Source organism: Notothenia rossii (genome assembly GCF_949606895.1).
Source record: "Notothenia rossii genome assembly, chromosome: 2".
In the NCBI taxonomy this organism is placed as follows: Eukaryota; Metazoa; Chordata; class Actinopteri; order Perciformes; family Nototheniidae; genus Notothenia; species Notothenia rossii.
The window spans coordinates 16,841,520-16,867,172 of NC_136904.1; the positions used below are offsets into that span (position 1 = coordinate 16,841,520).

Here is a 25,653-nt window from a genome sequence, read left to right on the forward strand (position 1 = left end):
TAACCTCCTGATAACAGCAGACATACAGTGAGGCGTGTGGATTTATCATAACTTATAAAGCGGCCTATGTTGGGGGATGTGGCTGTAACATATAGCAGTAAGGAGTGTTTGTGTGTGATAAAAGCTTCTAATCCACACATCACATCTGGATGGATGGTCAAGTGGAGTAAAAAGGGGGGTTGGGCTTTTATAGTGGACCCTGAATAGAAACCAGCAGAAGAGCTCAACCTGAAGAGACTTCATCCATCAGTGAATTTCTTCTGAGATACAACGTCCAACACGCACACACACACACACACACACACACACACACACACACACACACACACACACACACACACACACACACACACACACACACACACACACACACACACACACACACACACACACACACACACACACACACACACACACACACACACACACACACACACACACACACACACACACACACACACACACACACACACACACACACCAACCTCCACCTCTTTGCCCTGAAGCTCCTACAACACGAGCACACACATTCAGCAACAACATAAGTGATCAGCACAGTTTAATCATATGAGCTTCTGCGTGTGTGCGTGTACGTGTGCGTGTGCGTGTGCGTGTGTGCGCGTGTGTGTGTGTGTGTGTGTGTGTGTGTGTGTGTGTGTGTGTGTGTGTGTGTGTGTGACAGGGAGTTAGGATTAACACTAAATTATACCTGAGGGAATTTTGACAAAATTATATTTTCAGTTTTAATTACACTAATGCATCAAACAGAAACATGACCATTTTTTTAAAGTTTTTTTTTTTTACAACCATTTAATTTGTACGCACCGATTTTCTAAAAAAAAATCACCAAGCTTCAGTTTTGGATTGTTTCCTCTGTGAATTGACTTTAAAGCAGAGAAAAATAGTTTGGAACAGTGCATTAAACTCATGACAGCAAAGTACATTCAAACAGTGATGAAAGATTATTTAGTCTAAATTAAAAAAAACTAATTATTGAAAAAGCAAATAAAGATTTGGATCAATTCTCACAGAGGTTTTGGTATCCTGTCTGAAACACACACACCCACACCCACACACACACACGCACACACACACACACACACACAAACTCTCACACACACACACTTGGGAATGATTGAATAACAGGCAGTCAGTCAAGAACAAACACACTGTATATCAAAGCAGAGTCAGCGCCTCCTCGTGCAGAGAGGACCTGTCACCCCTCAGTTTTCTCGACTTGTAACTGCAGCACACAGAGTTACTCTCGTGGCTGAATGTCCAGAATATTTTCAGCCAGGCTGGTGAGTTTGCAGTCCTCCAGTGCTCGGACCAGCTGGCTGAGCTTGGCCGCTCTCCCCTCCGCCTGGATGAAGCGGCTGAGCAGCTGATAGGCTTGCTCATACAGCCCTTCTCTCTCGTACTCGTAGGCCAGGTTGTCGATGGCGGGACTCTTCAGCGCCCGGCAGCTCTTCCCCAGCGCTCGCCCCACCAGCTTCCAGTGGCGGCCCACTCCGTTAGAAAAGCTCTGGACATCTGCCGCCGTCAGCATCCTGTCCTCTGACGGGTCAAAGATAAAGTAAGAGACATTACTGTAAACAGCGCTTTATTTTCATTACATACACTTTTGGTTTGCAGGCATATGCATGTGTCAGTAAACATTTCTGGAAAACAATGCACAGACTTGCCCTTTAACCTAACAGGACATTACATTATCCATGCTGTCGTCATTAGGAGCTGTTGCTAGGTATCCTGCTTTGAGGCATTAAACTGGTGTTGGTTGTCTGGTTTTTTTTGACACTTGTAGAGAGATACAAATTGTTAACAAAACATATATCCCCAAATGTTATCCCTTTCCAATTCGTTTTTTTAAAGGTAGCATTGGAGTCGTGTGTGTTACCTGTCCAAAGTAAATGAATTATTCACTCTCTTTTAACTCTTAACTTAATTCTTCTACTGTATGTTTTATACTGTTTACTCCACTTCACAACCTATTTTTTGACAAAAATAGTTATGAGTCACTGTTTACATGCTTTTAGCACACAATTTGCATATCACCTTGTACTGCTATGTCTCTGCTCTGGAGTATTAATCGATATTTCTGTTACTGCGGGGGGTTTGCTTGTTCTTTTATAGATAATTTTTATTTGGAATATTTTATATTGTGTATTATTTGTGATATATGTTTTTCTACTACAGATATGTTTATATTTAAAAATGTGCTGTTTCTTTTTTTATTTTATTATGTCTATACTTATGAATAAAATATATTGCTGCTCCTGTAACACAAGAATTTCCCAATTTGGGATCAATAAAGTATCTGTCTGTGTCTGTCTGTCTGTCTGTCTGTCTGTCTGTCTGTCTGTCTGTCTGTCTGTCTGTCTCTCTGTCTATACTATACAAAGTATTTGAAATTGTCTAACTACAGGCCTACATTTTCTTATATGTATGTGTAAGTAATAAAAGCGAAATAATATTAAATGTATCATTATACAACACTGGATACTGCGCGTGTGTGTGTGTGTGTGTGTGTGTGTGTGTGTGTGTGTGTGTGTGTGTGTGTGTGTGTGTGTCTACTCTTGATACGATAATAATATTTTTGTAATTTTAACTAAGTAACTTCTTACTTGAATTACTACAAGAAAAACCTTTCACATTACCCAAAGTCATTTTATCTAAATGTGTCCGATTGAATACTGAACCATCATTTGTTTCAGCTTTTACTGTCTGTAAATATCAGTGGTAGCATTTTTCCTCATTAAAAACATCTAACATAAATTAAAAAGCCCAGGAGAACATGTTCATGGGAGCAGCTCTGTTTTTGTTTCAGCATCCCTCTGAGGTTTAATATTCTCCTAATTTTACTCACAACACTGAGCGAGTTTCACAGCTTGATACTTAAAGCTTAAAGAATGTATGTTGCTTTCATATACCAGCATTTACTAAACACTACGAGAAAAGCATCTGGACTGCATACATTTGAACATCTAGCAAAGAAATTCATCAATTAGTTCAAAATAATCTTTTCTTTCAAATGTCTTTTATCCACTATGAAATCCATTGTCATTATTCAATCTACTAAACGGGGTCATCCCGTGCTGGTGGAGGCACTCAGGGAGTCCCCGATGCACAGAGCGCTGAATCCACATTTACATCAACTGGAATCAAACCTTTAATTAACTTAAATAGAAAATCAAATTAACTTTCAAGACACTGAAGTGTCTCATCAGTTAACGTTAATTTAACAGTTCAATATGAGGTCGACAATTTCATATCAATGTGATTCAAATGCATTATCTGCTGGCACTAATCTCCTCCCATGGACTGAGCGTCAGTTTATAAAAGGTTGGATTAGAGAGACTGACTTCATATGCTGTCTGTGTTCGATGTAAAGATAACATTCACTTTCTGACTGCAACCCAACATGTCTCAGCTGCTGAAGCATGAACACACAGACAAGTCTAAAGACAATTCAAACCACAGAGTGTTCGATGCAGCAGTGACTCAGTCTTTGTAAGAAATATCTACACTCTCATGGATTATACATCACAAGCAGGTTTATTATATTCTCTTTAACCGGTTGTTGAATGGACTGAAACAAATGGCTGCACGGAAAATAAGAAATCAATGACTTGTCGGCAGGGGTGCCCAACCTTTTTTGAACCGAGAGCTACTTTTAAAGTTGCCAGTCTGCCGAGATCGACCAGTCCAAATAGAGAGGCGTAGCCATTACTGACAGCCTATTACCAGGTAAATACACACTTCTACTTGAATAAAACTGACCTTTGTACGATGAATACTTCATAAAACACTGCAGATCCTTTATCTTACCTCTTTCTAATCTACACACATACAAGTATTTAACTGAAGTTACACAACAGTGTTGTTGATACAGAGTTGGAGTTTATTCACACGTCACATACAACAGTGGGTAATGTGTTCAAGAAACATTGAACAGTGCTGCCACATAGGACACAGGAAAAAAAGAAAAGACTGAACTCTTTCTTTGCCATTATATATAAATAGTGTTGCTACAAAAGTATAAACTAGGCTTACTAATAAGACAACTCAGATCTGAAGCTACACAGGAATCTGCTGCCAAAGTGCAATAAAAAAGACAAAATTAATCGAATCAAACCCTTTTTTGTTTCATTTTATTAGAGTATAAAAAGAAATGCCTTTCAAATAGGATGCAAGCAACACTAGTTTCTTAACCTGAATTGATAATAGACTATAATCAATGTAAACAGAACAGATCTTAATGTTTGCATTCTTATACCATTTTGTACAATAATTATAATGAATAAGTTCAAACAAACTAAAACTTACAGCTGATTAATAACGGTATCTAACTTGAGTTTTTATTATATCAAAAACCTGTTGAAATGCTACTGTTATTTTTACTGTCCCCAAAAAGCGCGTCGGCAGCCTCCAGGAATACTTCTTTCACAACTTCGCCGTCTTTGAAATACTTCATGTGTTTCTCAAGAACGTGACTGACACGATAAGATGCTATGGTAGCAGCCTTGCTCTTGTTGTTAGGCCTGGTGAAAATGGACTGCTGTGCATTTCGCTGTTCTTTCAGGTCCCTCTGTGCACGTTTTGAAATGCCGCTCCTAAATTACCCTTCTTCGATAAAGCCACGCTCGCATTGCAGATGAGACAGATGGACTTTGAATTGGAATAGATACAACAATAATCAACCTCCCACTCGGAGTGAAAATTATATATTTCGGGCTTTTTTGCTTCTGCCATAATTGCGGTCTTGTGTGTGCGGACTGTCACTCCTGTTGCCACGGACAACGTCAGCGAACTAGTGCCCACTGCCCACCAGCCACGCCCGACACATGGGGTCACACCAATCAAAAAGCTTTGATGCATTCAAGTGCATTATTCTGGCACAGGAAGATTATCTTATCGGACATTAACGATAAAACTGAATATTGTTGTTCTATTTTTAGACACATCTCGCGATCGACTGGTTGGGCGCCCCTGACTTATGGTATGCTATAGAAATGATTTAAATTCATGTGCATCGTACGGTGATTTAAATTGCCCGCATGATTTCTTCACCATGTCAATGAACCGTGTGCTGCTGGTGACTCTGATATTAAAAGGGAACCAGTCACCGAGAACAAAGTCTCTTTAGCATTATGCATTCACTTGAGGGAGAAAAATGTGTAATTATTATTTACGAATACTGAGAACGTTTGAATGTTTTTAAGCTTTTACCTGTGTGGAGTTTGGTGGCAGCTGCTAAAAGGCCTATAACAGCACTTTGTGATTTGAAGTACTGGGTCAATATAATACAAAGAAGTATACTACATATACATCTGTCTCCCATTCTCCTAAACCAAAATAAAACTGGATTAAACTAAACAGGCATGACATGTTTTTTTCCACGAATTTGAGCGCAAATCTTTTTTTCCGATTTCAGAAAGACGCTCATTCGGAAAAACAAAGCAGATTATTTTATGAACCATGAAAACTTTTTCCAATATTCTGAGATAATAATCTTGTTCATTCAGGGGAAAAATTGCAACATTTTCTGAGTGGATGCATTATGCTTCCATATTAGCTGATATAAATAATGTTTTCATCTCTACTACGGTTGTTGCGATAACCAAGATATATATATTTTTTTATTATAGCGTAAGACTAGATAAATAATATTTCCAGCACAGATATCACCTTTATTTTGTTGCAATTGAAATGTTATTTATTTTTGCACGATTTTATTCAGTTAGCCTTACTGACTCTATACTTACACTCGTATTTTGAGTCTAATTCAATTGCCCAAAACAGAGACAATATGGCACATTTAAGTTTGTGATTGCTGGTTTTTATTTCTACAGATATAGCGACAAAATCTTCATGATGAATTATTTCGGCCACGATAATCATTGAGTGTGAAAGCCCTGGTGTTTATCACGACCTCTTTGAGGCAGAGGGTTAGGGTTAGAGTTAGCAGACAAACAAAAGACTTACCAAACACTTTGTTCTGAAACTTGAAGCAGTTGCTGGGGACGGGCCCCTCGTCCTGTGCGATGGGGGGGGGCTGTGGGACGGGGCCGAGGGCCTGGGACTGCAGCTGCTGCTCCAGGCGCTCGATCTCCTCGTCGCGCAGGCGCTCCGGCTGCAGCAAAATGACAAAGGTCACTTTAAGTGGATAAAAGGGATGAGAACGTTTAGATGAACTCTCTGAGCGCAACACATACTTTATATGAGTGAGTGTACAGCCTGCCAACTCCTCTGTTGTTCTCTGCCTCACGCCATACCTCTCTTTCATGAAACTTGATATATAAACCAGAAATAATACACAACATGCGGAAAGATTTAAATGTAAACCAAAACCAAAACTTTGTAGTTGCATTTATTACTTACGTGTCGATTTAAACACGCCAAGCCCATATCAGCCAGTATCAAGAGCTTTATGAACTGTAAATACATCTGATTATTACCAACCGACCGATGTACCTTTTACTACTGATATGCTTTCAAATAATATATGTAAAACTGTTTGCAAAGGGTGTTTAAAAATATAGAGAGCGGGTAGGAATTTAGGGGAATAGGTATCTTCAAAACCTTAACAAGGGTAAGGTCAAACACAAAGAATAGTCGTTATCGGTCAAAGTGGTTACCTGGTGAGTAACGTGAACTACAAATATATTTTTTAATAAGATTTGGTAAGCATATAAAGCTGACATGTGTCGCTCAAGAAATAAAAATAAACACGACTAATCAGCAACTACTTTATTTATTTTTATACTGAGCATTAGCGCTGAAGGTAGTATTATTTTCTATCCATTATTGGTTGATCTATAAAATGTCAGAAAAATTGTGAAGAAGGTCTATCTCAGTTTCTAAATGTCAAAGGGGGTTGTCTTTAAATGCTTTGTACAAATATTTTCATTTTAAAATGATCTAATAAAGGAAGGAGCAATACATCTCCATATTTGAGAGGCTGAAAACTGCCTTTTGGGCCTCTCTACGTCACCAGAGACAAACAGAGCCATGGGTTGTTACCTTTGACAGGTGGATGTGCTGCAGGCACAGCTCCAGCTTGTCCAGGCACAGGTCCAGGATGTGTGTGCTGGCCTTCAGCTGCGTCTCCACGGTGATCTCCTGAGTGAGGCTCAGCAGCCGGCCGGCGTGCTGACAGAGCGACTCGCGCACCGCCCCGGAGCTGTAACTCTCCAGGAACTGCAGACAGGCGGCCGCGTCATCGAACTTCACCTCTACCCCGAGGAAGGGGTCGGCCTCATGGACCTTCAGTATCTCATAACCTCCCAGACCTCCAGCTGAATCTGAACACAGGAAATACTGATTATTAGAATGTGATATCCAACAAATATAGTGTTTTAGGGCAGACATTACAGGAAAATATAAATACTATAAATCACCATGAGACTATAGTAGGAAAAGATAAGGTATATTATGGACATGCGCATCAACTTGCTAAATATGTGCTAGTTTGCGAACATTTCTGGAAAAGACTTCTGAACATTGGATAAAGCTCAATTTTGCTGACATAGTTGAAGTGTTTTACAGAGAGGGTTTTGACTTAACCACAATATACAGGTGAATGCCATAACAAAAAAGTGTTATTAACAAAATAAAATCAGGCTATACGTCTGAATATAGGTATAAATAAAACTGTTTGTTTGGTTCAAGTAAAAGCTGCAAAAAAGGAGCTTTCTGGCTCTGAGTGTGAAAGGAACTCATTTTGAGAAACGGCAATCAAGATATGTTTAGTAAAATCCCTACATTTGATCAGATACTACAGGAGAATGCGTTGAACATATTTAATTTATTAAGAAGTTTCCCTTGTTGATTGTTTACACTTAATATAATTATTGCTTTTTTTACATGTCTGAAACTTTAGGTATAAATATGCAAATGAGGCGTCATCTAATGCCAACTTGTGGTTGATCTAATAGAAATCTACAGACCCAAATGGATAAAGGTGTATCAAAACAAACCGCTAAATGTGTGTTTTGGAGGAACTTTTCCACTAAAGAAATGTATGTTATGGAATCAAAATAGCCCAAACTCTCAATATGTGCATGAAACAACTGTAGGTTCCTGTATTGATCCACCTTAGCTGTTAAACTGACCTGCCTAATCCACCCTCTCCACTGTTGCGCTCACCTGTGAGTGTCAGCTTGATGACTTTGAAGACGATGAACTTCCCCTGCTCTCGGTCCTTGTAGAGAGAGAGCAGGTCCACAGCGGGGCAGAGCGACTGCAGAAAGATGACGGCACATCCTGTCCACTGCCCACGGTGCCCATTCTGGTCTGCCATCCTCTACACACACACACACACACACACACACACACACACACACACACACACACACACACACACACACACACACACACACACACACACACACACACACACACACACACACACACACACACACACACACACACACACACACACACACACACACACACACACACACACACACACACACACACACACACACACACACACACACACACACACACACACACACAGATGAGTAAACAACATCCAAAGATCCTCTGTCTGATGTCAACACGAGTTTGCAAAGGCACTTAAAGCTGCTTTAAGGTATCCTGGAGGAGGAAGTCATTATCTCCACTTAGTTTTGGACGCGGTCCTCTTCTACACATCGCTCACAACGCCACTAACTGGGTAACACGTGTACTCCTGTCGTATCTCTGCAGCTCTCCCCAACATCTGTGTTAACTGTATCAACAAGAATGATGTAAAACAGCAACTTCAAATAGGTTCAAAGAGAAAACCCTGAGGAATGTACAAGTTGTTCTATCAAATAGCATGTGGTCTAAACAGATTCATCGAAGTATATTGATCATGGATTAATCATTAAATTAATATCTTTCATGAGAGAAAATCTATGAAATGCTTTGTTCAGCCTCTTAAGTATTATAGAATACTAAAGTGTATGTCTTTGGACTGACAAAACAAGAACTTTAAATACATGGCCTTGGACTTACACATTTTGTAGAACAAACTATAATTAATCTAAAAAGTAATCAGCGTGTTAATCAATGCTGTAATTCATTCTTAAGCAGTTAGCAGCTTTCAGATCACCAGGTGCATGTTTCAGGGCTTTCAGAGAGAAACCAACATGCTCTTTATGCCCATGAAATATTATCCTCCATTTCCTCCATTACTATTTATCCTTCAGTGTATTAGTGATTATGTGAAAATGTCTTTTTTTTTTATTTCTATTTTAATATCGATCATGCAGTCTGTGAACTAGACAAAGTATTTTCTTTCTCTGTGAAGATTTGCTACATCCGTATGACTGTTGAAAAATAATAATATGTCAGGCGGTGGCTCAGTCAGTAGGGGCTTGGACTGGGAGCTGTAGGGTCGCCGGTTCAATTCCCCGACCAGACCTAAATATGGAGTGTGGACTTCTACTTGGAGAGGTCCCAGTTCACCTCCTGCCCTGCCGTGGTGCCCTTGAGCAAGGCACCGGACACACCCCTGCCCCTATTGCTCCCCGGGCGCTGTACAATAGCTGCCCACTGCTCCTAGTACTAGACTCCTGGTACTAGGATGGGTTTAGAGCAGAGAACACATTTCACTGTGTGTGCTGTGTGCTCTGCATGTGTGACCATTAAAGAGTGTTTCATGTCTCCCAAAATATATATATATATATATATATATATGAATAATGATAATAAGAACAAAAGGGAGGAGGAGAAGAAGAAACAACAAGAACATCAAGAGTCAACAGAGATTTCCTGTAAAAAATGTTTTAAGTGAATTGAAGTGATTTAAAAAAAGTATGTAACGGATGAAGAGATTTGACTTCAGTCCAAGTGACTGTTTGTGATGTTGCCTTTACAGATGGTTGAGAACGGGCTATTGTTTCATTATACAAAAACCATTTCATATGATGACATCATAAGACCTGAATAAAACTAAACCCTGCTAAATCACCACTGACTAGGGATTAGAGAGGTAGCAATTTACAATATTCATGATTACATTCAATATTTTTACAGTTGTGTGACAGCTAGTTTGTTTTTTGTAGAACAAAACTAAGTATTACATTTTAATATGCAATTATATTGAGTTTTGAAAGAATCAGATAGTGTTTTTAATATGTTAGAGTACACGCTTTAAGTCATTTTCAAGCAAAGATTAACGATTCTTAAAGCGAGAAACTCCAGGGGAAAACTTTTTAATAATATATCACTATGAAACTCCCCCAGATGACTATTTACGTTACACAATCACTTTTTTAATGAAAGAGTTATTAAATGATATGTATTCATAGGCAAACAAGGCATTATCCTACAGTAAGAAATCTAAACCTTAGATAAGGCTGGGTCGAAAGGATTGTTTTCATTTTGCACTGTCAATTTGCATTCAAATAATAATTGATCTCCATGTTTGTAGGTGTAACACATGATATAAACCTACTATGAATGATTTATGATCATCCGCCCTCTATAATAACCTTGTAACGACGAGACGCCGTTACTGCTATTTATTAAATGGCATTAATTATATAAGTGTTCACCCCTCATCTTGTCTGTTGTTTCCAGTCGTCTCTGTGTTCCCTCCTGCTGATTATCCGATTGTGTTCACCTGGTGCCCTGTGTTTGCTCCTCCCATCACCTGTGTCTAATTGCTCCCCCATCACCTGTGTCTTGTTAGTGTGTGTGTATTTAGGTGCTGTGTCTTGAGAGTGGTAGTGTGTGTGAGATCCTGGTGGCTGCAGGCTGGGCTCACGTGAAACAGCAGCAGCAGCAGGATTGAGGCTGTGTGTAATGTTTTAATAAATGCCCACACCGGGTTATATTTTTGGACGTTCTGCCTCTGCCTCCTTGCTTGGTCGGGCCGCTCAACGGTCAGTCTCACAAACCTTCAGAATAAAGATTTATTAATTTTTAAAAATGGTTTGGATGATCTCTATCTTTCTCCAAGCACACATTTAAATTTGACCATGCATGAAAAAACCATGTTTTTGACTTCAGATGTGGAAATGCGTTATTTTGTATTATTGTGAATTGAATCGTGGTTAGTGGTATCCCATCAGTGCATTGTGATTTTAATTTGTTTTAACTTTATAATATGCATAACTAAACAATTCAATTAACAAAATTATGGTGATAAACAAATGTATATTGTCTCGACATCATTCCTATCAGATGATATACATTCAAGGCATTAGGAAATGCTTAATATACTTCTCCTTTCGCATAAGGCAAAGGATACCGTCACACTAGTGAAGAGCGAAGCACCACTCTATAAGAGACAGGAACATCTTTCCTCCTGGAGTTAAATCCACTCAGTCTCAGTGGTCCCGCTGCTTGTTGTGGCCCCACTCCACTTCAACCTTTTTTACCCCAGCCTCCTTTTGAAACCCTCATTACATAAAAACATGTTTAATCTCAGTCCTCCCCTCCCCCAGCGCAGCCCCCTCGCTTGTGTACTCTAAATGAACCACTGTGGCTCCCTCTTGGTGTTGTCTCCCTGCAGAGCGTGGAAAGAGCATCCTCTGAGCTGGATTATGTGTCCTCATACTCCACTAATACACAGTATGCTTGGCTGCTGGGTCCACAGGAATCTCCACAACTTAGCCAGTATGTAATTATGAGAGATCCTATCTACCAGTTCTCAGGAAGTGTACTGTGCAGCTGTATGAGGATTAAGTGATCATCAGGAGCTTAAAATACATCATTTCGCTTTTTGCAGCCAAAAGCCAACCTCTAGTATTCCCTGGACATCTCGTCTGACGTTTAGGTGAAATAAATATCGATGATTCTTGTTTGGGTCTGTTATGTTTTGGTGTCTTTGAGGCTTTAAAGCTGAAGCTAATTGACCTGCAGATCTCAAGATTGTCTTTAAGATAAATCATTTATTCTATAAATATGTAGAGAAATGCTCACCGTAATTTCCCAGATCCCAATGTTCAAATTGCTTTGCTTCTGACTAACAGTCAGACACTTTAAAACAATAAATTAACAACGATACGAAACAGAAAAGTCCCCAAAAACGTCTCATAGTTAAAGGAAAGGTTTCTGATGGTAGATGGGAGTAATGGATGACTTATGAAAAAGTGAAAAATGCCTAAAGACTGACTGATGAATATAAAAGAGTATGGATTGGTATTAGGGATGGGAATTTGAAAGCAAATGTATATTCAAATATTCGACCCCCAAAGAAACGGTTAACCGATTAGCCGAAATGTACATATCCTATAAACAAATAATAATGTGGGAAACATTTAAATACATGTTCAAATTAATATAGAAACCAAGTCAAATGTGTCAAATGTATTGAACTGGTGACCATAGTTTGAACAGTTGACAGCTAGCCTATAGGCCTACAGCTTTCATGCTTAAAACATAACTTGTTTTTTAAATTAAAGAGGGATCATACACGAACAGTATAAAGGGTTAGGGTAACGTAACCCTATTACAACAGAGATCAACAACCTATAACGGCCAATGCACAAAATGCAGCTATTCAATACTCATTCTTGTTTAAGAATGTGAGCATGTCTACATGCTCAGGGGAGAGGCGGGTGCGGAGGCGATTCACAATCAGGCCAGCTGTAGAGAAGACACTCTCAGCTGGAAGTTGGGCATAAGATGAGGTTTGAGTCTGCGTGATCTGCGTGTAGGGAGGGGCAGCAGCCATGTCATTAGCTAGAACTAGATCTGATGGATTTGGACATAAACGCGAGTGAAGTAAGTAACACACTTAGCTATGGCACTGTCTTATACATTGAATTATTCCATTCGATCATATCAACTTAGGCAACTCTCCAAAAAAAAAAAAAAAAAAGATTACAATGAAGATATTCATAACTCATATTCTCATATTCTCATATACCTGAATAATTTTGAATATTCTAATAATCGTTCCCATCCATAATTGGTATGCTCCCTTCTTTGATTGACACAATATATTTGTAATGGTAAAATAATATATTAGTTTAACATACACAACAATTAATTATATCATAATATCATTGGCAATGAAGTATTTCATTATCGACTTAACTCTATTAAGAAATCAAACCCAGGCACATTAAAATCAAAAACATGCATATGTAATCAAAAACACACATCTTGTGTTGACAGTAAACTTCTGAATACCAAGTTTTGAAACATTTAAAGAATTACCTTTTCTATTGATTACACTTCTTGCACTTTAATGTGTATTCAATGTAAATATAAATAAGGCCCTGAAAAAACCCAGGAGCTTTCAGTTTGACTGCATGATTTCTGCCCAAGCATCGGATGCCTTCCTTATTCAGAGGGTTTAAACACTGTTTTGAATGAAATGTCAAAATAGTGTAATTGTATTGCATCACTGCACAGTACTTGTACATCTTGTTTAAAAAAATGCAGATGAATGAAAAGGCAGGACCGTTCCATCTGCTGTTCTACAATATGCTGGATATCATTTCCTTCATATTTGTTTCAGAACCACACACGCGGACTATCCTTACACACATTAGATATTTCATTACAATAAAGAGATAGTTCAGTGACAATGATCCTTCCCGACCAAGAGACAGTGCCAGTTTAAATCAGGTGCCCTGTAGCATCAGGATAGATAGTACCATACATATGTTCAACCCTCACAAAAACAACTCTCATCATATAGAAGAGTTGCTCTGTAATGTGAACACTTGCATTCATAAACATATGATCAGGTTAAAGTTGGGAAAAAGGTCTTCTGAGGATTACAGCACTAAGCTTGATGTATACTTTAAATACATGTTTATAATAATCAAATCTGTGTTGAATCCCTACTCACAGGGATATACTGATTGTCAAAGAAATACTTATTGATTAGAGTTCCGCATGTCAATACTTGCCGCATAGAGATGCTCTCTTACAGTGTGATTATCGACAAAACAAACAGAGAAAGGAAGCATCCATTTTGGAAATTGCAAATTAACCGAGAAGGTAAACACAAAGATGAATTATAGCAAAGACCCTATATAACTTGTTTAGGTGATAAAGCTGCAGAGATCATTTGTCAACAGGAAAAAAATGAAAAGATGTGGCTTCAGCAGCCTCGGAAAAATAAGCCTGTGTTTTAATAAGATAAGATAAGAGATAAGAGATAAGATAGTACTTTCTTGATCCCAATTTGGGAAATGTTTGTGTTGCAGAAGCATAACAAGACATGGCATTGTACAATACAAATTAAAAGACAATACATAAACAAGAATATTCAGCACTTTCCACAATTTTTTGTATGAAAAGCTACAGTACTTCAACCGTTTATCATTTATTTAAAAACTTGGCAATTACTTTTCTGTCGATCAGTCATTTTATCGTTGCAGCTATAAGTGAAATATTTCCTTTTAAAAGCTCATGTAGAACCTTTCCACAGTGGCAAAGAAGAACATTGACACTGCCGTTTAAACATCCATCTCTCTTTATTTTTCTTTAAAGATAGTCCCTAATTTAATGTTAATTTATATGAAAACATATGATGCTGGGAACATAGGGATGGTGGGGAAAAGGTACTCAGATATTTAACAAAACATACAAGACTAATTCCAAAGTGTAGTTTACTGTACTAGTAGTGAAAGTCCTGCATTCAAATGTTTACTAAAGTAAAAGGACAAACGGTAAAGTACTCATTTTGAAGACTGGCAAATTTCATAATAATATATATATTAAGTTCAAGTGTTCATCACTTTTGTGTTGCAGCTGGTGGAGCTCATTTGAATTACTTGATATACTGCTGAATAGTTTAATCATAATCTATTCATTGATTTGTCTTTCATATGAATAATTAACTACATGTTTATTATTAAGTAGTACAGCTGTCAAATAAATGTAATGGAGCAACAAATACAATATTTCCCACTAAGATGTAGTGGGTAGAGATAGAAAGTAGCAGCAAATAGAAATATTAAAAAGTACCTCAAAATGATACTAAGCTACAGTAGCCAACTTGAGTACATGTAGGATACTTTTTACTAAAGCTTAAGGATGGCTCCGTATCAATAACCAATCCAATTAATGCTGAATTATATTTTCTGGACATACTATTTTCCCACAGTTTGCATGCATATTTTGTACGTGAATTTCCTGTCAAGTATGGCCAAAAACGTCTACATCTTTGTTATGAAGAATTATGATGCAGCCTAAGAGCTCGATTTAACCCACCGTAGTCAGGAAAGGTCCGTTTTAAAGTCTCAAAAGGTGTGTGTAAAAGTTAAAAACATGAAAGAAGTTCGTGTTTGTGGACCTCACGTACAGTAGACAAAACTGCCGTAAAACCTCAACCACGGTGCGACCTAACAAGCTGCTTTAGTGTTCACTTTACGGCCACAGGACACGGGGTCAGGCATGTATAGTTTCTAATGTATCATCTTTTAGATTTACTGTAAAGTAAAGCATTTTTAAAATGTAGAAACAAACTTACCTTAAAACTTTGTTATATTGTTCGATAACGCTTCCTCCTGCTGGATCATACCCACTGATGCGTCACACACGTCCTGGCCTCCCATTGGCTGAGGGGGGGTAAAGGGACGCTCTGATTGGTGGAAATCAACAACAAGCTGCCTGGGGAAAAAATCATGACAGGAAGGAAGTATTTTTTATTGTTGTTATTTGTGCATATGTTGGGCAAAACATGTTACATATGGTTTAAAATGATATGTTCTCTATTATTATTCTTTTCGACTGTAATATAATCATTATTCTAACTGGTCAAAGTAATGTCGATCATAAATAATGAGTAATCTAGGACAGGAAGTGTTTGGAGCTTCAGGGACCAAATCAGTGGTAGTGTAATCTAGGAAACACTATGCTGATAATTTCATACTGTACATATGCTTTTTGTCTTTAAGATTAATAATCTTGACCATTCAAATCATTTATAACAAATAAGCAAAATGTAATAAATAGGAAATTGAGTACTAACCATGAATGGATTAAATGGGCCACCTGTTGTCCCACGGTCTTTATCTGACAAATTACAAAGGGACAGACAACAACTATTAAAAGGAACAAAACAAGAAGAGACGCAAAAAGACATACGTTTTTACAGTTTTTTTTATTCTGATATGAGTATCTTTCTCTTTTCATTAACACTATTTTCAATCTCAAGCCCCAAGTTTTTAGCATACACAACTTAATTCAACCCACAGTTACCTAAATTAACCAAACTCTTTACATGTACATTATAAACTACATTAAAAATATGTTTTTTCACATTCATTGACTTGTCTCATGTTTAACAATTTAGTTTAATATTAGAGCCGTCTTGTCTCATCTACACTCCCTTATCTTCTCACTGATGTGAGGTTAACCTTTTTTAGCTCACAACCTGTCATTTATAAATAAGAGCGAGTAATAATTGGTGTAAAAGGTTATGTCACCTTGTAGTTTGTTTTGACCACTCTTTAATATCAATAAATGATTTTAATAAAATAAAAATGTTGTTCAAAACACTAAACCCAAATAGCTCCCAAGAAGAAAGGCAGCACCTGTGAATCTGTACACATGTTACTGTTTGTGTTAAACATGTACACTACATTTTAGGAAGATGACACAAAGATGTCAAGAGACACAATAGATAGTTATAAAATATATATATATTTATTCATAATACACAAAAGAGAAGTCATAAAAAGCTCTGTGGGTAGAACTGTCACCAGACTCAGACAAGCTTTTGTGGTTGACATGTTTGACAAATTTGAGGGTTTCTTTGTCTCTGTAGACCAGGGCGAGGGAGTTATCCTCTGGATAAACTGTCAGGAGCTGCGATGAGGAAGGAACCAATACAATTATTATAACAACACGCCCACACATATGTAATTACACTTTATAACTGGGGTGGCCGAACAACGGCCGAGGGCCAACTGCAGCGCATTGTCCTGTTTAAAAATACCCCTTGATATTTTAAATACATAAATATTATGTCTTGAGCATATTAATAATAGATTGCTCGTAGTACGTGGCATATACTCATTTAAACAGCAAATGTTGAATACATTTAATGAAAATATCTCTGTGTACCTCTTTGCACAAACACTACTATTTTACCATTTCCCCTTATTCTGTTAGTGACATCTTAATATAATAGACAAGGTTTTAAGTATGCACTTGGGCCATGTGCAGGGTCAGTTTCAAAGTAAAACAATTAATTAAAGAGAAGCAGACACAGAAATATGTTTTGTGATATTTGGGAACAGCAATAAACTAACACTAAAACCAAGTGTTTACTAGTGTTGCCACACACAGTCATTTTGATTGATTTTTTTTTTCTATGGCACATGGGGTTTTTTGGTCTAGATTTTCCTGCAGTGTAGCTTTTTGAAAACTGTCCATTTTCTTTACTGTAGCCTGCAACACCTTCTTTATTTGGCACACAAACAAAAAAGTTAAGGCAGCCCAATCAGCACTCACCTCCTCATCCTCTTCGTTAGCAACATAACACGTGAAGCCCCCAAACTCTGACTGCCAGTCTAGGAAAGAACGTTTATAAAATTCACAAGATTGATCGACATGCCCTTCAAGTCTCTGTGTGTGTGTGTGTGTGTGTGTGTGTGTGTGTGTGTGTGTGTGTGTGTGTGTGTGTGTGTGTGTGTGTGTGTGTGTGTGTGTGTGTGTGTGTAGACTCACCTGCCCCACAGAAAGGTAATACAAGATCCAGAGCGTACTCTGCCTGCGCTGCTTCTGCATCATGCAACAGTGTGTATCCGCCAGGAGCCCATCGACGCACTTCACCACAACACACAGGTATGCTCGGCTCTAAAGAATACAGAGGTCAAAGCATTGGCTTTGTTCATATATACACTGACCTGAAATGTGTTACAGTTTAAAATGTTGTAATCCTTTCCTGCCTTTTTATTGTTGAAAGAAAAAACCCAATTCGACACAGATGAAAAGGCTCACACTGACACACTCACCTTTCTCTCTGCTCGTATTTGCTGATGATGGTTCGGATGAAGACCCCGTGGCTTCTCCATCCTGTATGTCCTTTTTCTCTTCATCTTCATCTTCATCCTCATCATCGGCAGGACACAGGTAGTGCAATCGAAGGCCGGTGAAGTTGGAGAGGAGCAGGAAGAAAGCTTCTGAACGAAGCAGCTCCAAACATTCACTCAAACACTGAGGCAGAGTGTCCAGAGAGGCTGCTTCATAGCACCTGAGAGCACACAAATACAGCACCTGCAATTCTATTATGTTCCTTTTATAGTTTATACCACCTATTATCTATTCATGGACTCAATTAAGGTGCATCTATCTCTGAAACATGTCCTACCTCTTATTAGGCGGACCTCTCTTCGTCCACTGAATCTGAGAGAGTCGCAGGGCTTCCCTCACCTCCCTGAACTTCTCCTCCTGAGGACAGACACATCGTCAGACAAAAGCAACCAGCAGACACAGGCCATGCAAAAACTAAAACAAAAAAAGAGTGAGAAAATACTTGGAGAAAATCTTTGAGTTGAATTTCAGAGTTCTCCTCAAACTCCTCCTGGATCTGCTCTTGGTAGGAGATGTCCATGTACATTGGATTGACCCATTCCATCAGCAGTGTTTCCTGAAGTACACACACACACACACACACACACACACACACACACACACACACACACACACACACACACACACACACACACACACACACACACACACACACACACACACACACACACACACACACACACACACACACACACACACACACACACACACACACACACACACACACACACACACACACACACACACACACACACACACACGTCAGCAGGACTCAGGCGGTCTGTGGAAGGGATCGTCGGACATTTTGGCAAACTGATCTTCAGATTCTGATGATAAGATTGACACTTGCATCTGTTCAAGTCGTTTTTTGGTATAAATGATCATGAAGTAATGTTGACACACAATTTGATGGCTGTATATAATGAAACAACCATTGGCGTTTAGATTGATTTCCTATAGCTCTCTTTCAATATGCATTTCTGCAATCAGTGGGAAACACATGCCCAGATGGCAAGATACTCTCATTTGCATATTGGCGATGTCATAGCACATTCATTTCCATATGAATAAACTTGGCAGTCGATATAGGGTCAAAAAAGTCCAACCAGAACCTAATAAAGAGTCTTTAATAATCTGATGCCATTAAGGTAGTCAAGATAAAATAACTGCATCAGGAAGGTCTCCTACAGGATGAATTATTTTCTTTTATTTCTACAACTTATTTGCTGCACATTCACACTACTGTATTTGAACTATTCCTGTTTTTTATAGACATGTTTTGGGCTTGGCTACAAAGAGAGTGAGACCGGGAAAGGGGGAGAAAGGGGAGGACAAAAGGCTGCAGTCTGCTCATATCCTGGGTTGCTGTGGTAAGGAATGAGCCAGAGTATATTAGGTGCCCGCTTTACCAGGGGCGACCTATTTGTATGTTTTATTAATTGTTTCCTGCCTGTCTGTGCCTGTCTGTCGCTAGGGAGATGTGTTGATGAGAGAGGGAGAGATCACGTGCCTCTGGCAGAAGAGCATGGACTGAGATTACTCTGAGCAGCATTGGACGTTATTTATAATACAATAAAAGTAATGTGCTTGTTACTGCTGTTTTCCCAGATTATCTGTATGATACTTGATAACTTGTTTTTTGCCTTAAAATAATAAAGTTGAAGCCAGGAGACGATTTGCTCCGAGTTAGGAGGTTAGTGGCCAGGAATTAGTCGAAAGCAAAACAGAAACATGCTTTTTTTACCCCCAAGACATTAAATGATGTAACATGTTGGTACGTTTGATTTAGAGTTGCTGGTTAGTGTATTGTGTTGCCTTTGAAACAAGCATGCTGTTTCCAGTCATTTCATTTAAAGACAAGATAACTGCCTGAAGCTTCAAAACAATCTTCTTATCTTGGCAAGAAAGCAACTAAGTGTATCCCCTCAAATCTTAAACTATTCTTATTAAGATAGTGTTCATGTTTGACCAAACTTACGTCTCTGGGTAAGTGTAGGCTCCGTGGGACAGGGGCCTCTATGTGGCGAGGAGGACGCTCCAAAGAGGGCCCGTGAAACCAGCCGCTCAGAGACAGACGACACTTGTCCTCTGTCAAAACCTCTGACACCTGGACAAACACGACACGTTTATCAATCTGCAATCAAGCTTTGCAGCAGCAGTGATTTAAAAAAAGACAGGAACGGATATTTTTACTTGGTGAAAGGAGACTGGAGAAACTTCAAAGAGGACGAGTGTGTTCAAAGAGGGTACGAGTGACTTCACTATGCTCTCCGGTTGGAAATTACCTAATGACAAAGAAGGAGAGATTTTAAAAGACTTCACTTGTATAAACGCACAGAAGTGCACACACAAAGTGAGACACTAACTGTCTGTGGTGTAAAGATCGAGGGTTCCTCCGTCGCTGTCCTCCCACGGAGGCACGAGATACAGGATGAAGGCAACACGCCTCCCCTCCAACTCATCGTCATGACACAGAAGAACATCTGGAGAGAAGAGAGTGTTACATATGGGGAATAAATGATAACTCACAGGAGATTAGTCATCACTAATCTTATCAAAAGAGCCTAAATCTAAAGCAGTCCTTGATTTAAATCAAAGCTCACCTGTGTATTCATATTTGGCACAAGAAATATCCACTGTGTCCTCCAGCTCTACCCCCAACACTTCCCCCAGCCAGGAGCGGAAACGCCCAAACAGTGCTGACCTGAAAGACACACAGGAACCTTTTTATTTATATTTAAATGTCGTTTTATGATCCTGTTTTTACTGATGGGGCTGTACCTTTAACCTGGTATAAGATGAGACATTTTGCAGCCTCACCCCACAGCCAGATTGTTCAGCTGCTCAAACCCACCGTGACATTTTGTTGTGACATAAATAATAGATGATCACAAGAGGAGGCCGTTATTGTGTATTTAATTATGGTATTTACTCCCAAGGGCTGAGTCCCTTCAGAAGGTGTGTAGCAATGTACTGTATATAATCATAAATACGTTTTTAGAATAAATGACATGTTGCAATCTTTCACTTTAAACATGTCATAATAGTAATAAAATAAATGTTGACACCCTGCTCATTTGCCTTGATTTATGCACTGAGATTTATTTTTTCTTGGACTAGGTTCAAACTCTGGACTTCTTGGCAGGTTAGGCGGCTTTTGCTGCTCCATAATTATTCAATTACATCTTTTTTTCCAGTCATTTGTTTGAAAGCCCCAACATTATTACTGTGGATATAATTTACAGTGCTACCCTTGTATTGAGCACTGGTACCAGACTGAATATGAAACAGGCTCAGACGGATCACCTGAGAGTAATTGCTGCTGAGTGCATTTCACACAGAGTTAAATCTACAGTCTGAAATGCCACATGTTAATATTAACAGAATCAACAGCACTTAATAAAGGACATTTATTATTTACAAGGCAGATGCGATCTCTGGCTCCACCTGGTGGAGCGGACACATAACCACCAACATGTCTATCACTGAGAACAAATACAGAATTTGTAATACCCTCATCAGAGCTCTAAGAATAATGTATCCATCTCAATTGTCTGTTTTATTTCATTCTCTGCACAATTACTAAACTTAATGTTTCATATATCAATTTCTTGTTCTCTTTTTAACAGTTCTGTCAAAAGTTCAAATTGATTTGTTCTAGCATCGTATTGTGTTATAAAATAAAACTGCCCTGTTGAATACTAGAAGAAATGACAGCAACATGTTCTCTTTTGTTTATAAGGTTTTAGAGGCTAAAAGTATGCTTGGATCTCATGTGTTGCACATGATACCACAATGAAAGCTAAGATCAGAGGCAACTAAAAATAGCTCTGACGATTTGAGCTGACCACTCAGGATGTACCATCAGTAAAGTTTAAAGAAACAAACAAACTAAAGAAGAACGTTTGAAAAGTAAGTGCAAAACTAAGTAACAAACTAAACACTTAACCAAGCTTTAGAGAGAGGTTGGTCAATCGTTTGAAAAATGTCATTAAAAAGGATAAGCAATAAGTAAAATGTGCTTTAAACACAACTACAGATCTATTATTGTTGGTTTGGTGGTTTAATAATGGCTTCTGGCAATAAGACATGACTTTAGTAAAATATGCAAACACAAGAACACAAGTTCTTTGTTTACCTCAGTCCTGCGATGTGTGGCTCTGTTCTCTTCTTTAGGTCATCTGACTGCGTGGGAGCAACAACAAGGCGAAGGTTATAGGGCGACAACACAAAGCCTCAGAAATAAACCATTCAGAAGGTTAGTTTGATGGACACCTGTTTAAATTTGTACAGATCGTTGGACTTCTCGTGGAAGTTGAGCTGCAGCAGTTCTCTCTGCAGGTTCTCCACGAAGCTCTCGCTGCTGAGGAAGTTCCTGATGATGCAGTGAGGGAAAGGGTGGTGGTCCAACTCCAGATCCCCTGCAGAGCAAACAAAAAAGTGTGTGAGATGTTGACAAATAACATGCCTCTGACATTCCAGTCATGTCATGGATTTTCTTCATAAATTGATATGAGAGAGATATTAAATTAATTGACAATTGTTATAGCTTTACTCCAAATAGCATACATTTTTTCAAAGTTTTTTACCCACAGCAATTGCCTTTTTACCACTGGATTGGGTTGACATCCAAGAAAGCCCAGTGATTTTTGCAACATGTATTCACGTTAACAGTTGTTGCTGAATATTTAACATTATTCAATATTCATAAAGATAAATATGTTATAGCCAAACAAAGAATCTTATGCAGAATGATTATAATGAAATGCATTTATTTGTTCAGTCCTTCATGGTGCAGCTAGTAAAGATAGCACGAATATGTTTTGGGTTGCTAAAACTATAATATATAATCATCATTCATAATTCTATTTTAAAAATTGTGTAAAGATAATCTGATTTTGAAAAGTAACTAAAAGGGTCAAAGGGGTTTCTGTATTGGTAAAAGGTACAATATTTACTTCTGTATTGTAGTGAAGAAGAAGTATAAAGTAGCATGGAATAGGAAATACTCAAGTTAAGTACTCAAGTACTGCGAATTGTAACACGGTACATTACTTGAGGTAATGTTGTTAATACAATGAGTAGTTTATTGTTGTTGTGTGACATTAAGAGCTGTATATTTTGACTCTACTGCATCTAAAAAGCCAAACTAGGGACAAGACTTAGACGTGAGAAATAGTTATAAACCATCTGTACAGTACATTGGTTTTATGCTGCATTGGGACTAGGACCATTTGCAATGTCCCATCAAATACACAAATAAGTTCCGATTCATTGCACCGCCGTTTGTAGCACATGACACAGATCAAATGAATGCAGACTGTCTGCCTGTCTGTCTGTCTGTCTGGTGTATTTCTGTATCACTGACCCTGGGTGCAGGCAGTCTTCTGGCCCCACGCCTCCCTGACAGTCTGCTTCACCTGCTGGTCTTCCAACACTGAGCAGAGTTCCGCTGGTTCCTCACAACTCCTCTTCCTCTTCCTCTTCTTCTCCGGCTTCACACTCTCCCCCGGCCGGCGTTTAGACGCCATTATAGAGTGTGAACTAGATAAACATGCAGGTATGACAAGCTTTATAAAAGAGGACAGACTACAAAGAAAACACGACTGGCGCGTGCAAGATTTTCCAGGGCGTCGCTGGTAAATGACGTGAAAACGCGTGGGTGATTTTGCCCTGAACTCAGACTGTCAGGCAGCGTTGTATATCAGACGTTTAAAATTGCACTTTATTTGTTTGTTATGGTTTTAAATTATGTGTAATGCTCACAAATATATATTAAAATTATCTATAATTTATTTAATTAATAATTTGAATGTTTATTTACTTTCTGCTGCCTTATTGCATTTTATGGTACCACCTAGTCAGTGATGGGTAGTAGCAAAGTACATTTGCTCAAGTACAATTTTGAGTTACTTGCACTTCACCTGAGTATTCTCAGTTCATGCTACATGTATTACAGAACATTTTCTGATTGTTTACGTTTAGATATGTAAATACTCTCAAGTGCATTCTTGCTTTGCAAATGGAGAGTTTTGTTAAATCTCAAAGATATATATAATATTCTTTAACGACTGTATTGTTTAACTTTTTATGTTCAGTTCAGTTCGTTCACCTTGATGCAAGACAATTCCCCCAATCAAGTCTAAACTGTGTGCATTATCACAAAGCCATTAAAGAATAACACAGCTAAAAAAAATGTAATTGAAATGTGCGGACAAAAACAATGTTTTACGACATGGCTATGTTTCTTTTTTTAAATGATGGGATTTTTTAAATAATATTTTGCCAGAATTAACATTATTTCTTTTAAACATAAATAACTATCATTCAGCGACTCAGTTGCTCTTTGTACCTACAACAAAAACATACTCAAAAGGACTTTTTATTAAAAAGAAAGAAAAACACAGCATTGTTACAGGTTCAAACAACAGGATGTAGTTTGTTTAATCAAACTTGGGCCTCCTTAGAAGAAACATAAAATCTGATTCTTAGTAAACTGGAATACAGACTAAAAACACTTGCAGTTTCTAAAGATTAAAAAAGACTACAAAATAAATAGAAAAAAACATATGCATGACATGAAAATGTCATGCATATGTTTTTTCAGTATAAACACCCCCGTGAAATGCAAATATACCCAACATGACAAGCTTTCTTTTGTGAAAGTTGAGCTAAAGAGGAACGTTTTTTTCTCCACATTGTTTCTCATCTTCACTCACAAAGGACTGCACTCATAGAGACAGCCAGACGTACTCAAGTACACACTCAAGTTAGTTGTAAATTAAGTTGAACCTATAAAATGATAATTATTCAATTTCAGTTCATGTTTAAGAGACAATTTGCACAATCATGGCATTGAGATTTTTTCCCTCTTTTATATATTTTCTTCTCTGTTAAATGTAACCTGTGGAGTTTGAAGTCATTGTTGATGAGTGAGCCGTAGCAAAGGCAGACGAGAAGACTTCAAAAAAAATAATTAAACCGAATCCAGATTTAAAATAGATGTTTTATGCATTTATTCTTAAGGATAAACACTAAGTTTTATTGAGTAACAGTGGTTGTATAAAAACAAGGAAACTCCAAGGAACACTTCACCCTTAAAATGAACACTGGAAGCCTACATCAATTACTCACTGCGATTATCTTGAATTCTTGAAGAAAACGTTCACATGCCTCCGTGGAGAACGAAGAATAAAAAAACATTAATTCCTGAATAATTATAGGTTGATGGGGGCAGTGTTTAAGAACATCAACTTTATCAAAACATCTATTTTCAAACTCTTAAAAAACCTTGTGTATCATTCAAATGTATGCATACTGTTTCCCAAAAACATACTATTTTCAAATCTTCCGCCACTACTGTCTCATACACACATCATTGCATTTAGGGTAACACGCGTAGTGTAATTAATATCTTGATTATTTAAAAGGGTGATGTATTGGTTTAATTCATAATAGTTCATGCAGGAGTCTTGCGTTTTTTTCGCTGAGTTACTTCAGCACCATCAGATCATTCTGCTGCAAAGAGAATTTTTCTTTTCAGCAAGACAAAGGGAAAAAATGAACATCCCTGCAGATCTGAATGTGTGGCGTTGCAAGCTTCTATTGAGGTTTTTGAATTGAAGGTTCAAATGTTTGTCGTAATATTTTATG

General features: G+C 38.2%; 2 protein-coding genes across 3 annotated transcripts; both read right to left on the reverse strand.

Annotated features, from left to right (window-relative positions):
* Positions 1-729: 729 nt before the first annotated feature.
* Positions 730-16,451, reverse strand: tradd (tnfrsf1a-associated via death domain). Of its 2 annotated transcripts, XM_079664201.1 has the most exons (6): positions 15,932-16,451; positions 15,431-15,570; positions 8,149-8,305; positions 7,024-7,304; positions 5,986-6,133; positions 730-1,557 (listed from the first exon to the last, which is right to left on the reverse strand). In XM_079664201.1, exons 3-6 carry the CDS (start codon positions 8,300-8,302, stop codon positions 1,259-1,261), a joined length of 882 nt encoding a protein of 293 aa, XP_079520327.1. In that variant the 5' UTR covers positions 8,303-8,305; positions 15,431-15,570; positions 15,932-16,451; the 3' UTR covers positions 730-1,258. The 2 variants fall into 2 exon arrangements, with proteins under 2 accessions (XP_079520327.1, XP_079520328.1); XM_079664202.1 differs by lacking the exons at positions 15,431-15,570; positions 15,932-16,451 and adding an exon at positions 15,172-15,320.
* Positions 16,452-16,584: 133 nt separating this feature from the next.
* ogfod1 (2-oxoglutarate and iron-dependent oxygenase domain containing 1) lies at positions 16,585-23,681 on the reverse strand. The gene is made up of 13 exons (XM_079664200.1): positions 23,369-23,681; positions 22,276-22,421; positions 22,139-22,185; positions 20,604-20,704; positions 20,367-20,483; positions 20,194-20,285; positions 19,979-20,107; positions 18,443-18,556; positions 18,278-18,357; positions 17,922-18,160; positions 17,635-17,763; positions 17,419-17,477; positions 16,585-16,770 (listed from the first exon to the last, which is right to left on the reverse strand). Exons 1-13 carry the CDS (start codon positions 23,529-23,531, stop codon positions 16,609-16,611), a joined length of 1,578 nt encoding a protein of 525 aa, XP_079520326.1. The 5' UTR covers positions 23,532-23,681; the 3' UTR covers positions 16,585-16,608.
* Positions 23,682-25,653: the final 1,972 nt, after the last annotated feature.

Coding starts and splice junctions, on each gene's coding strand:
- ogfod1 (XM_079664200.1), bottom strand. CDS start 23,531: ATGGCGTCTAAACGCCGGCCGGGGGAGAGTGTGAAGCCGGAGAAGAAG. Junction 22,186..22,275: donor ATCTGTACAAATTTAAACAG/GTGTCCATCAAA, acceptor GCTCCCACGCAG/TCAGATGACCTAAAGAAGAG. Junction 17,478..17,634: donor ATTACCTTTCTGTGGGGCAG/GTGAGTCTACAC, acceptor GTTCTTTCCTAG/ACTGGCAGTCAGAGTTTGGG.
- tradd (XM_079664201.1), bottom strand. CDS start 8,302: ATGGCAGACCAGAATGGGCACCGTGGGCAGTGGACAGGATGTGCCGTC. Junction 7,305..8,148: donor CATCAAGCTGACACTCACAG/GTGAGCGCAACA, acceptor TCCTGTGTTCAG/ATTCAGCTGGAGGTCTGGGA. Junction 1,558..5,985: donor GTTTCAGAACAAAGTGTTTG/GTAAGTCTTTTG, acceptor TTGACCCGTCAG/AGGACAGGATGCTGACGGCG.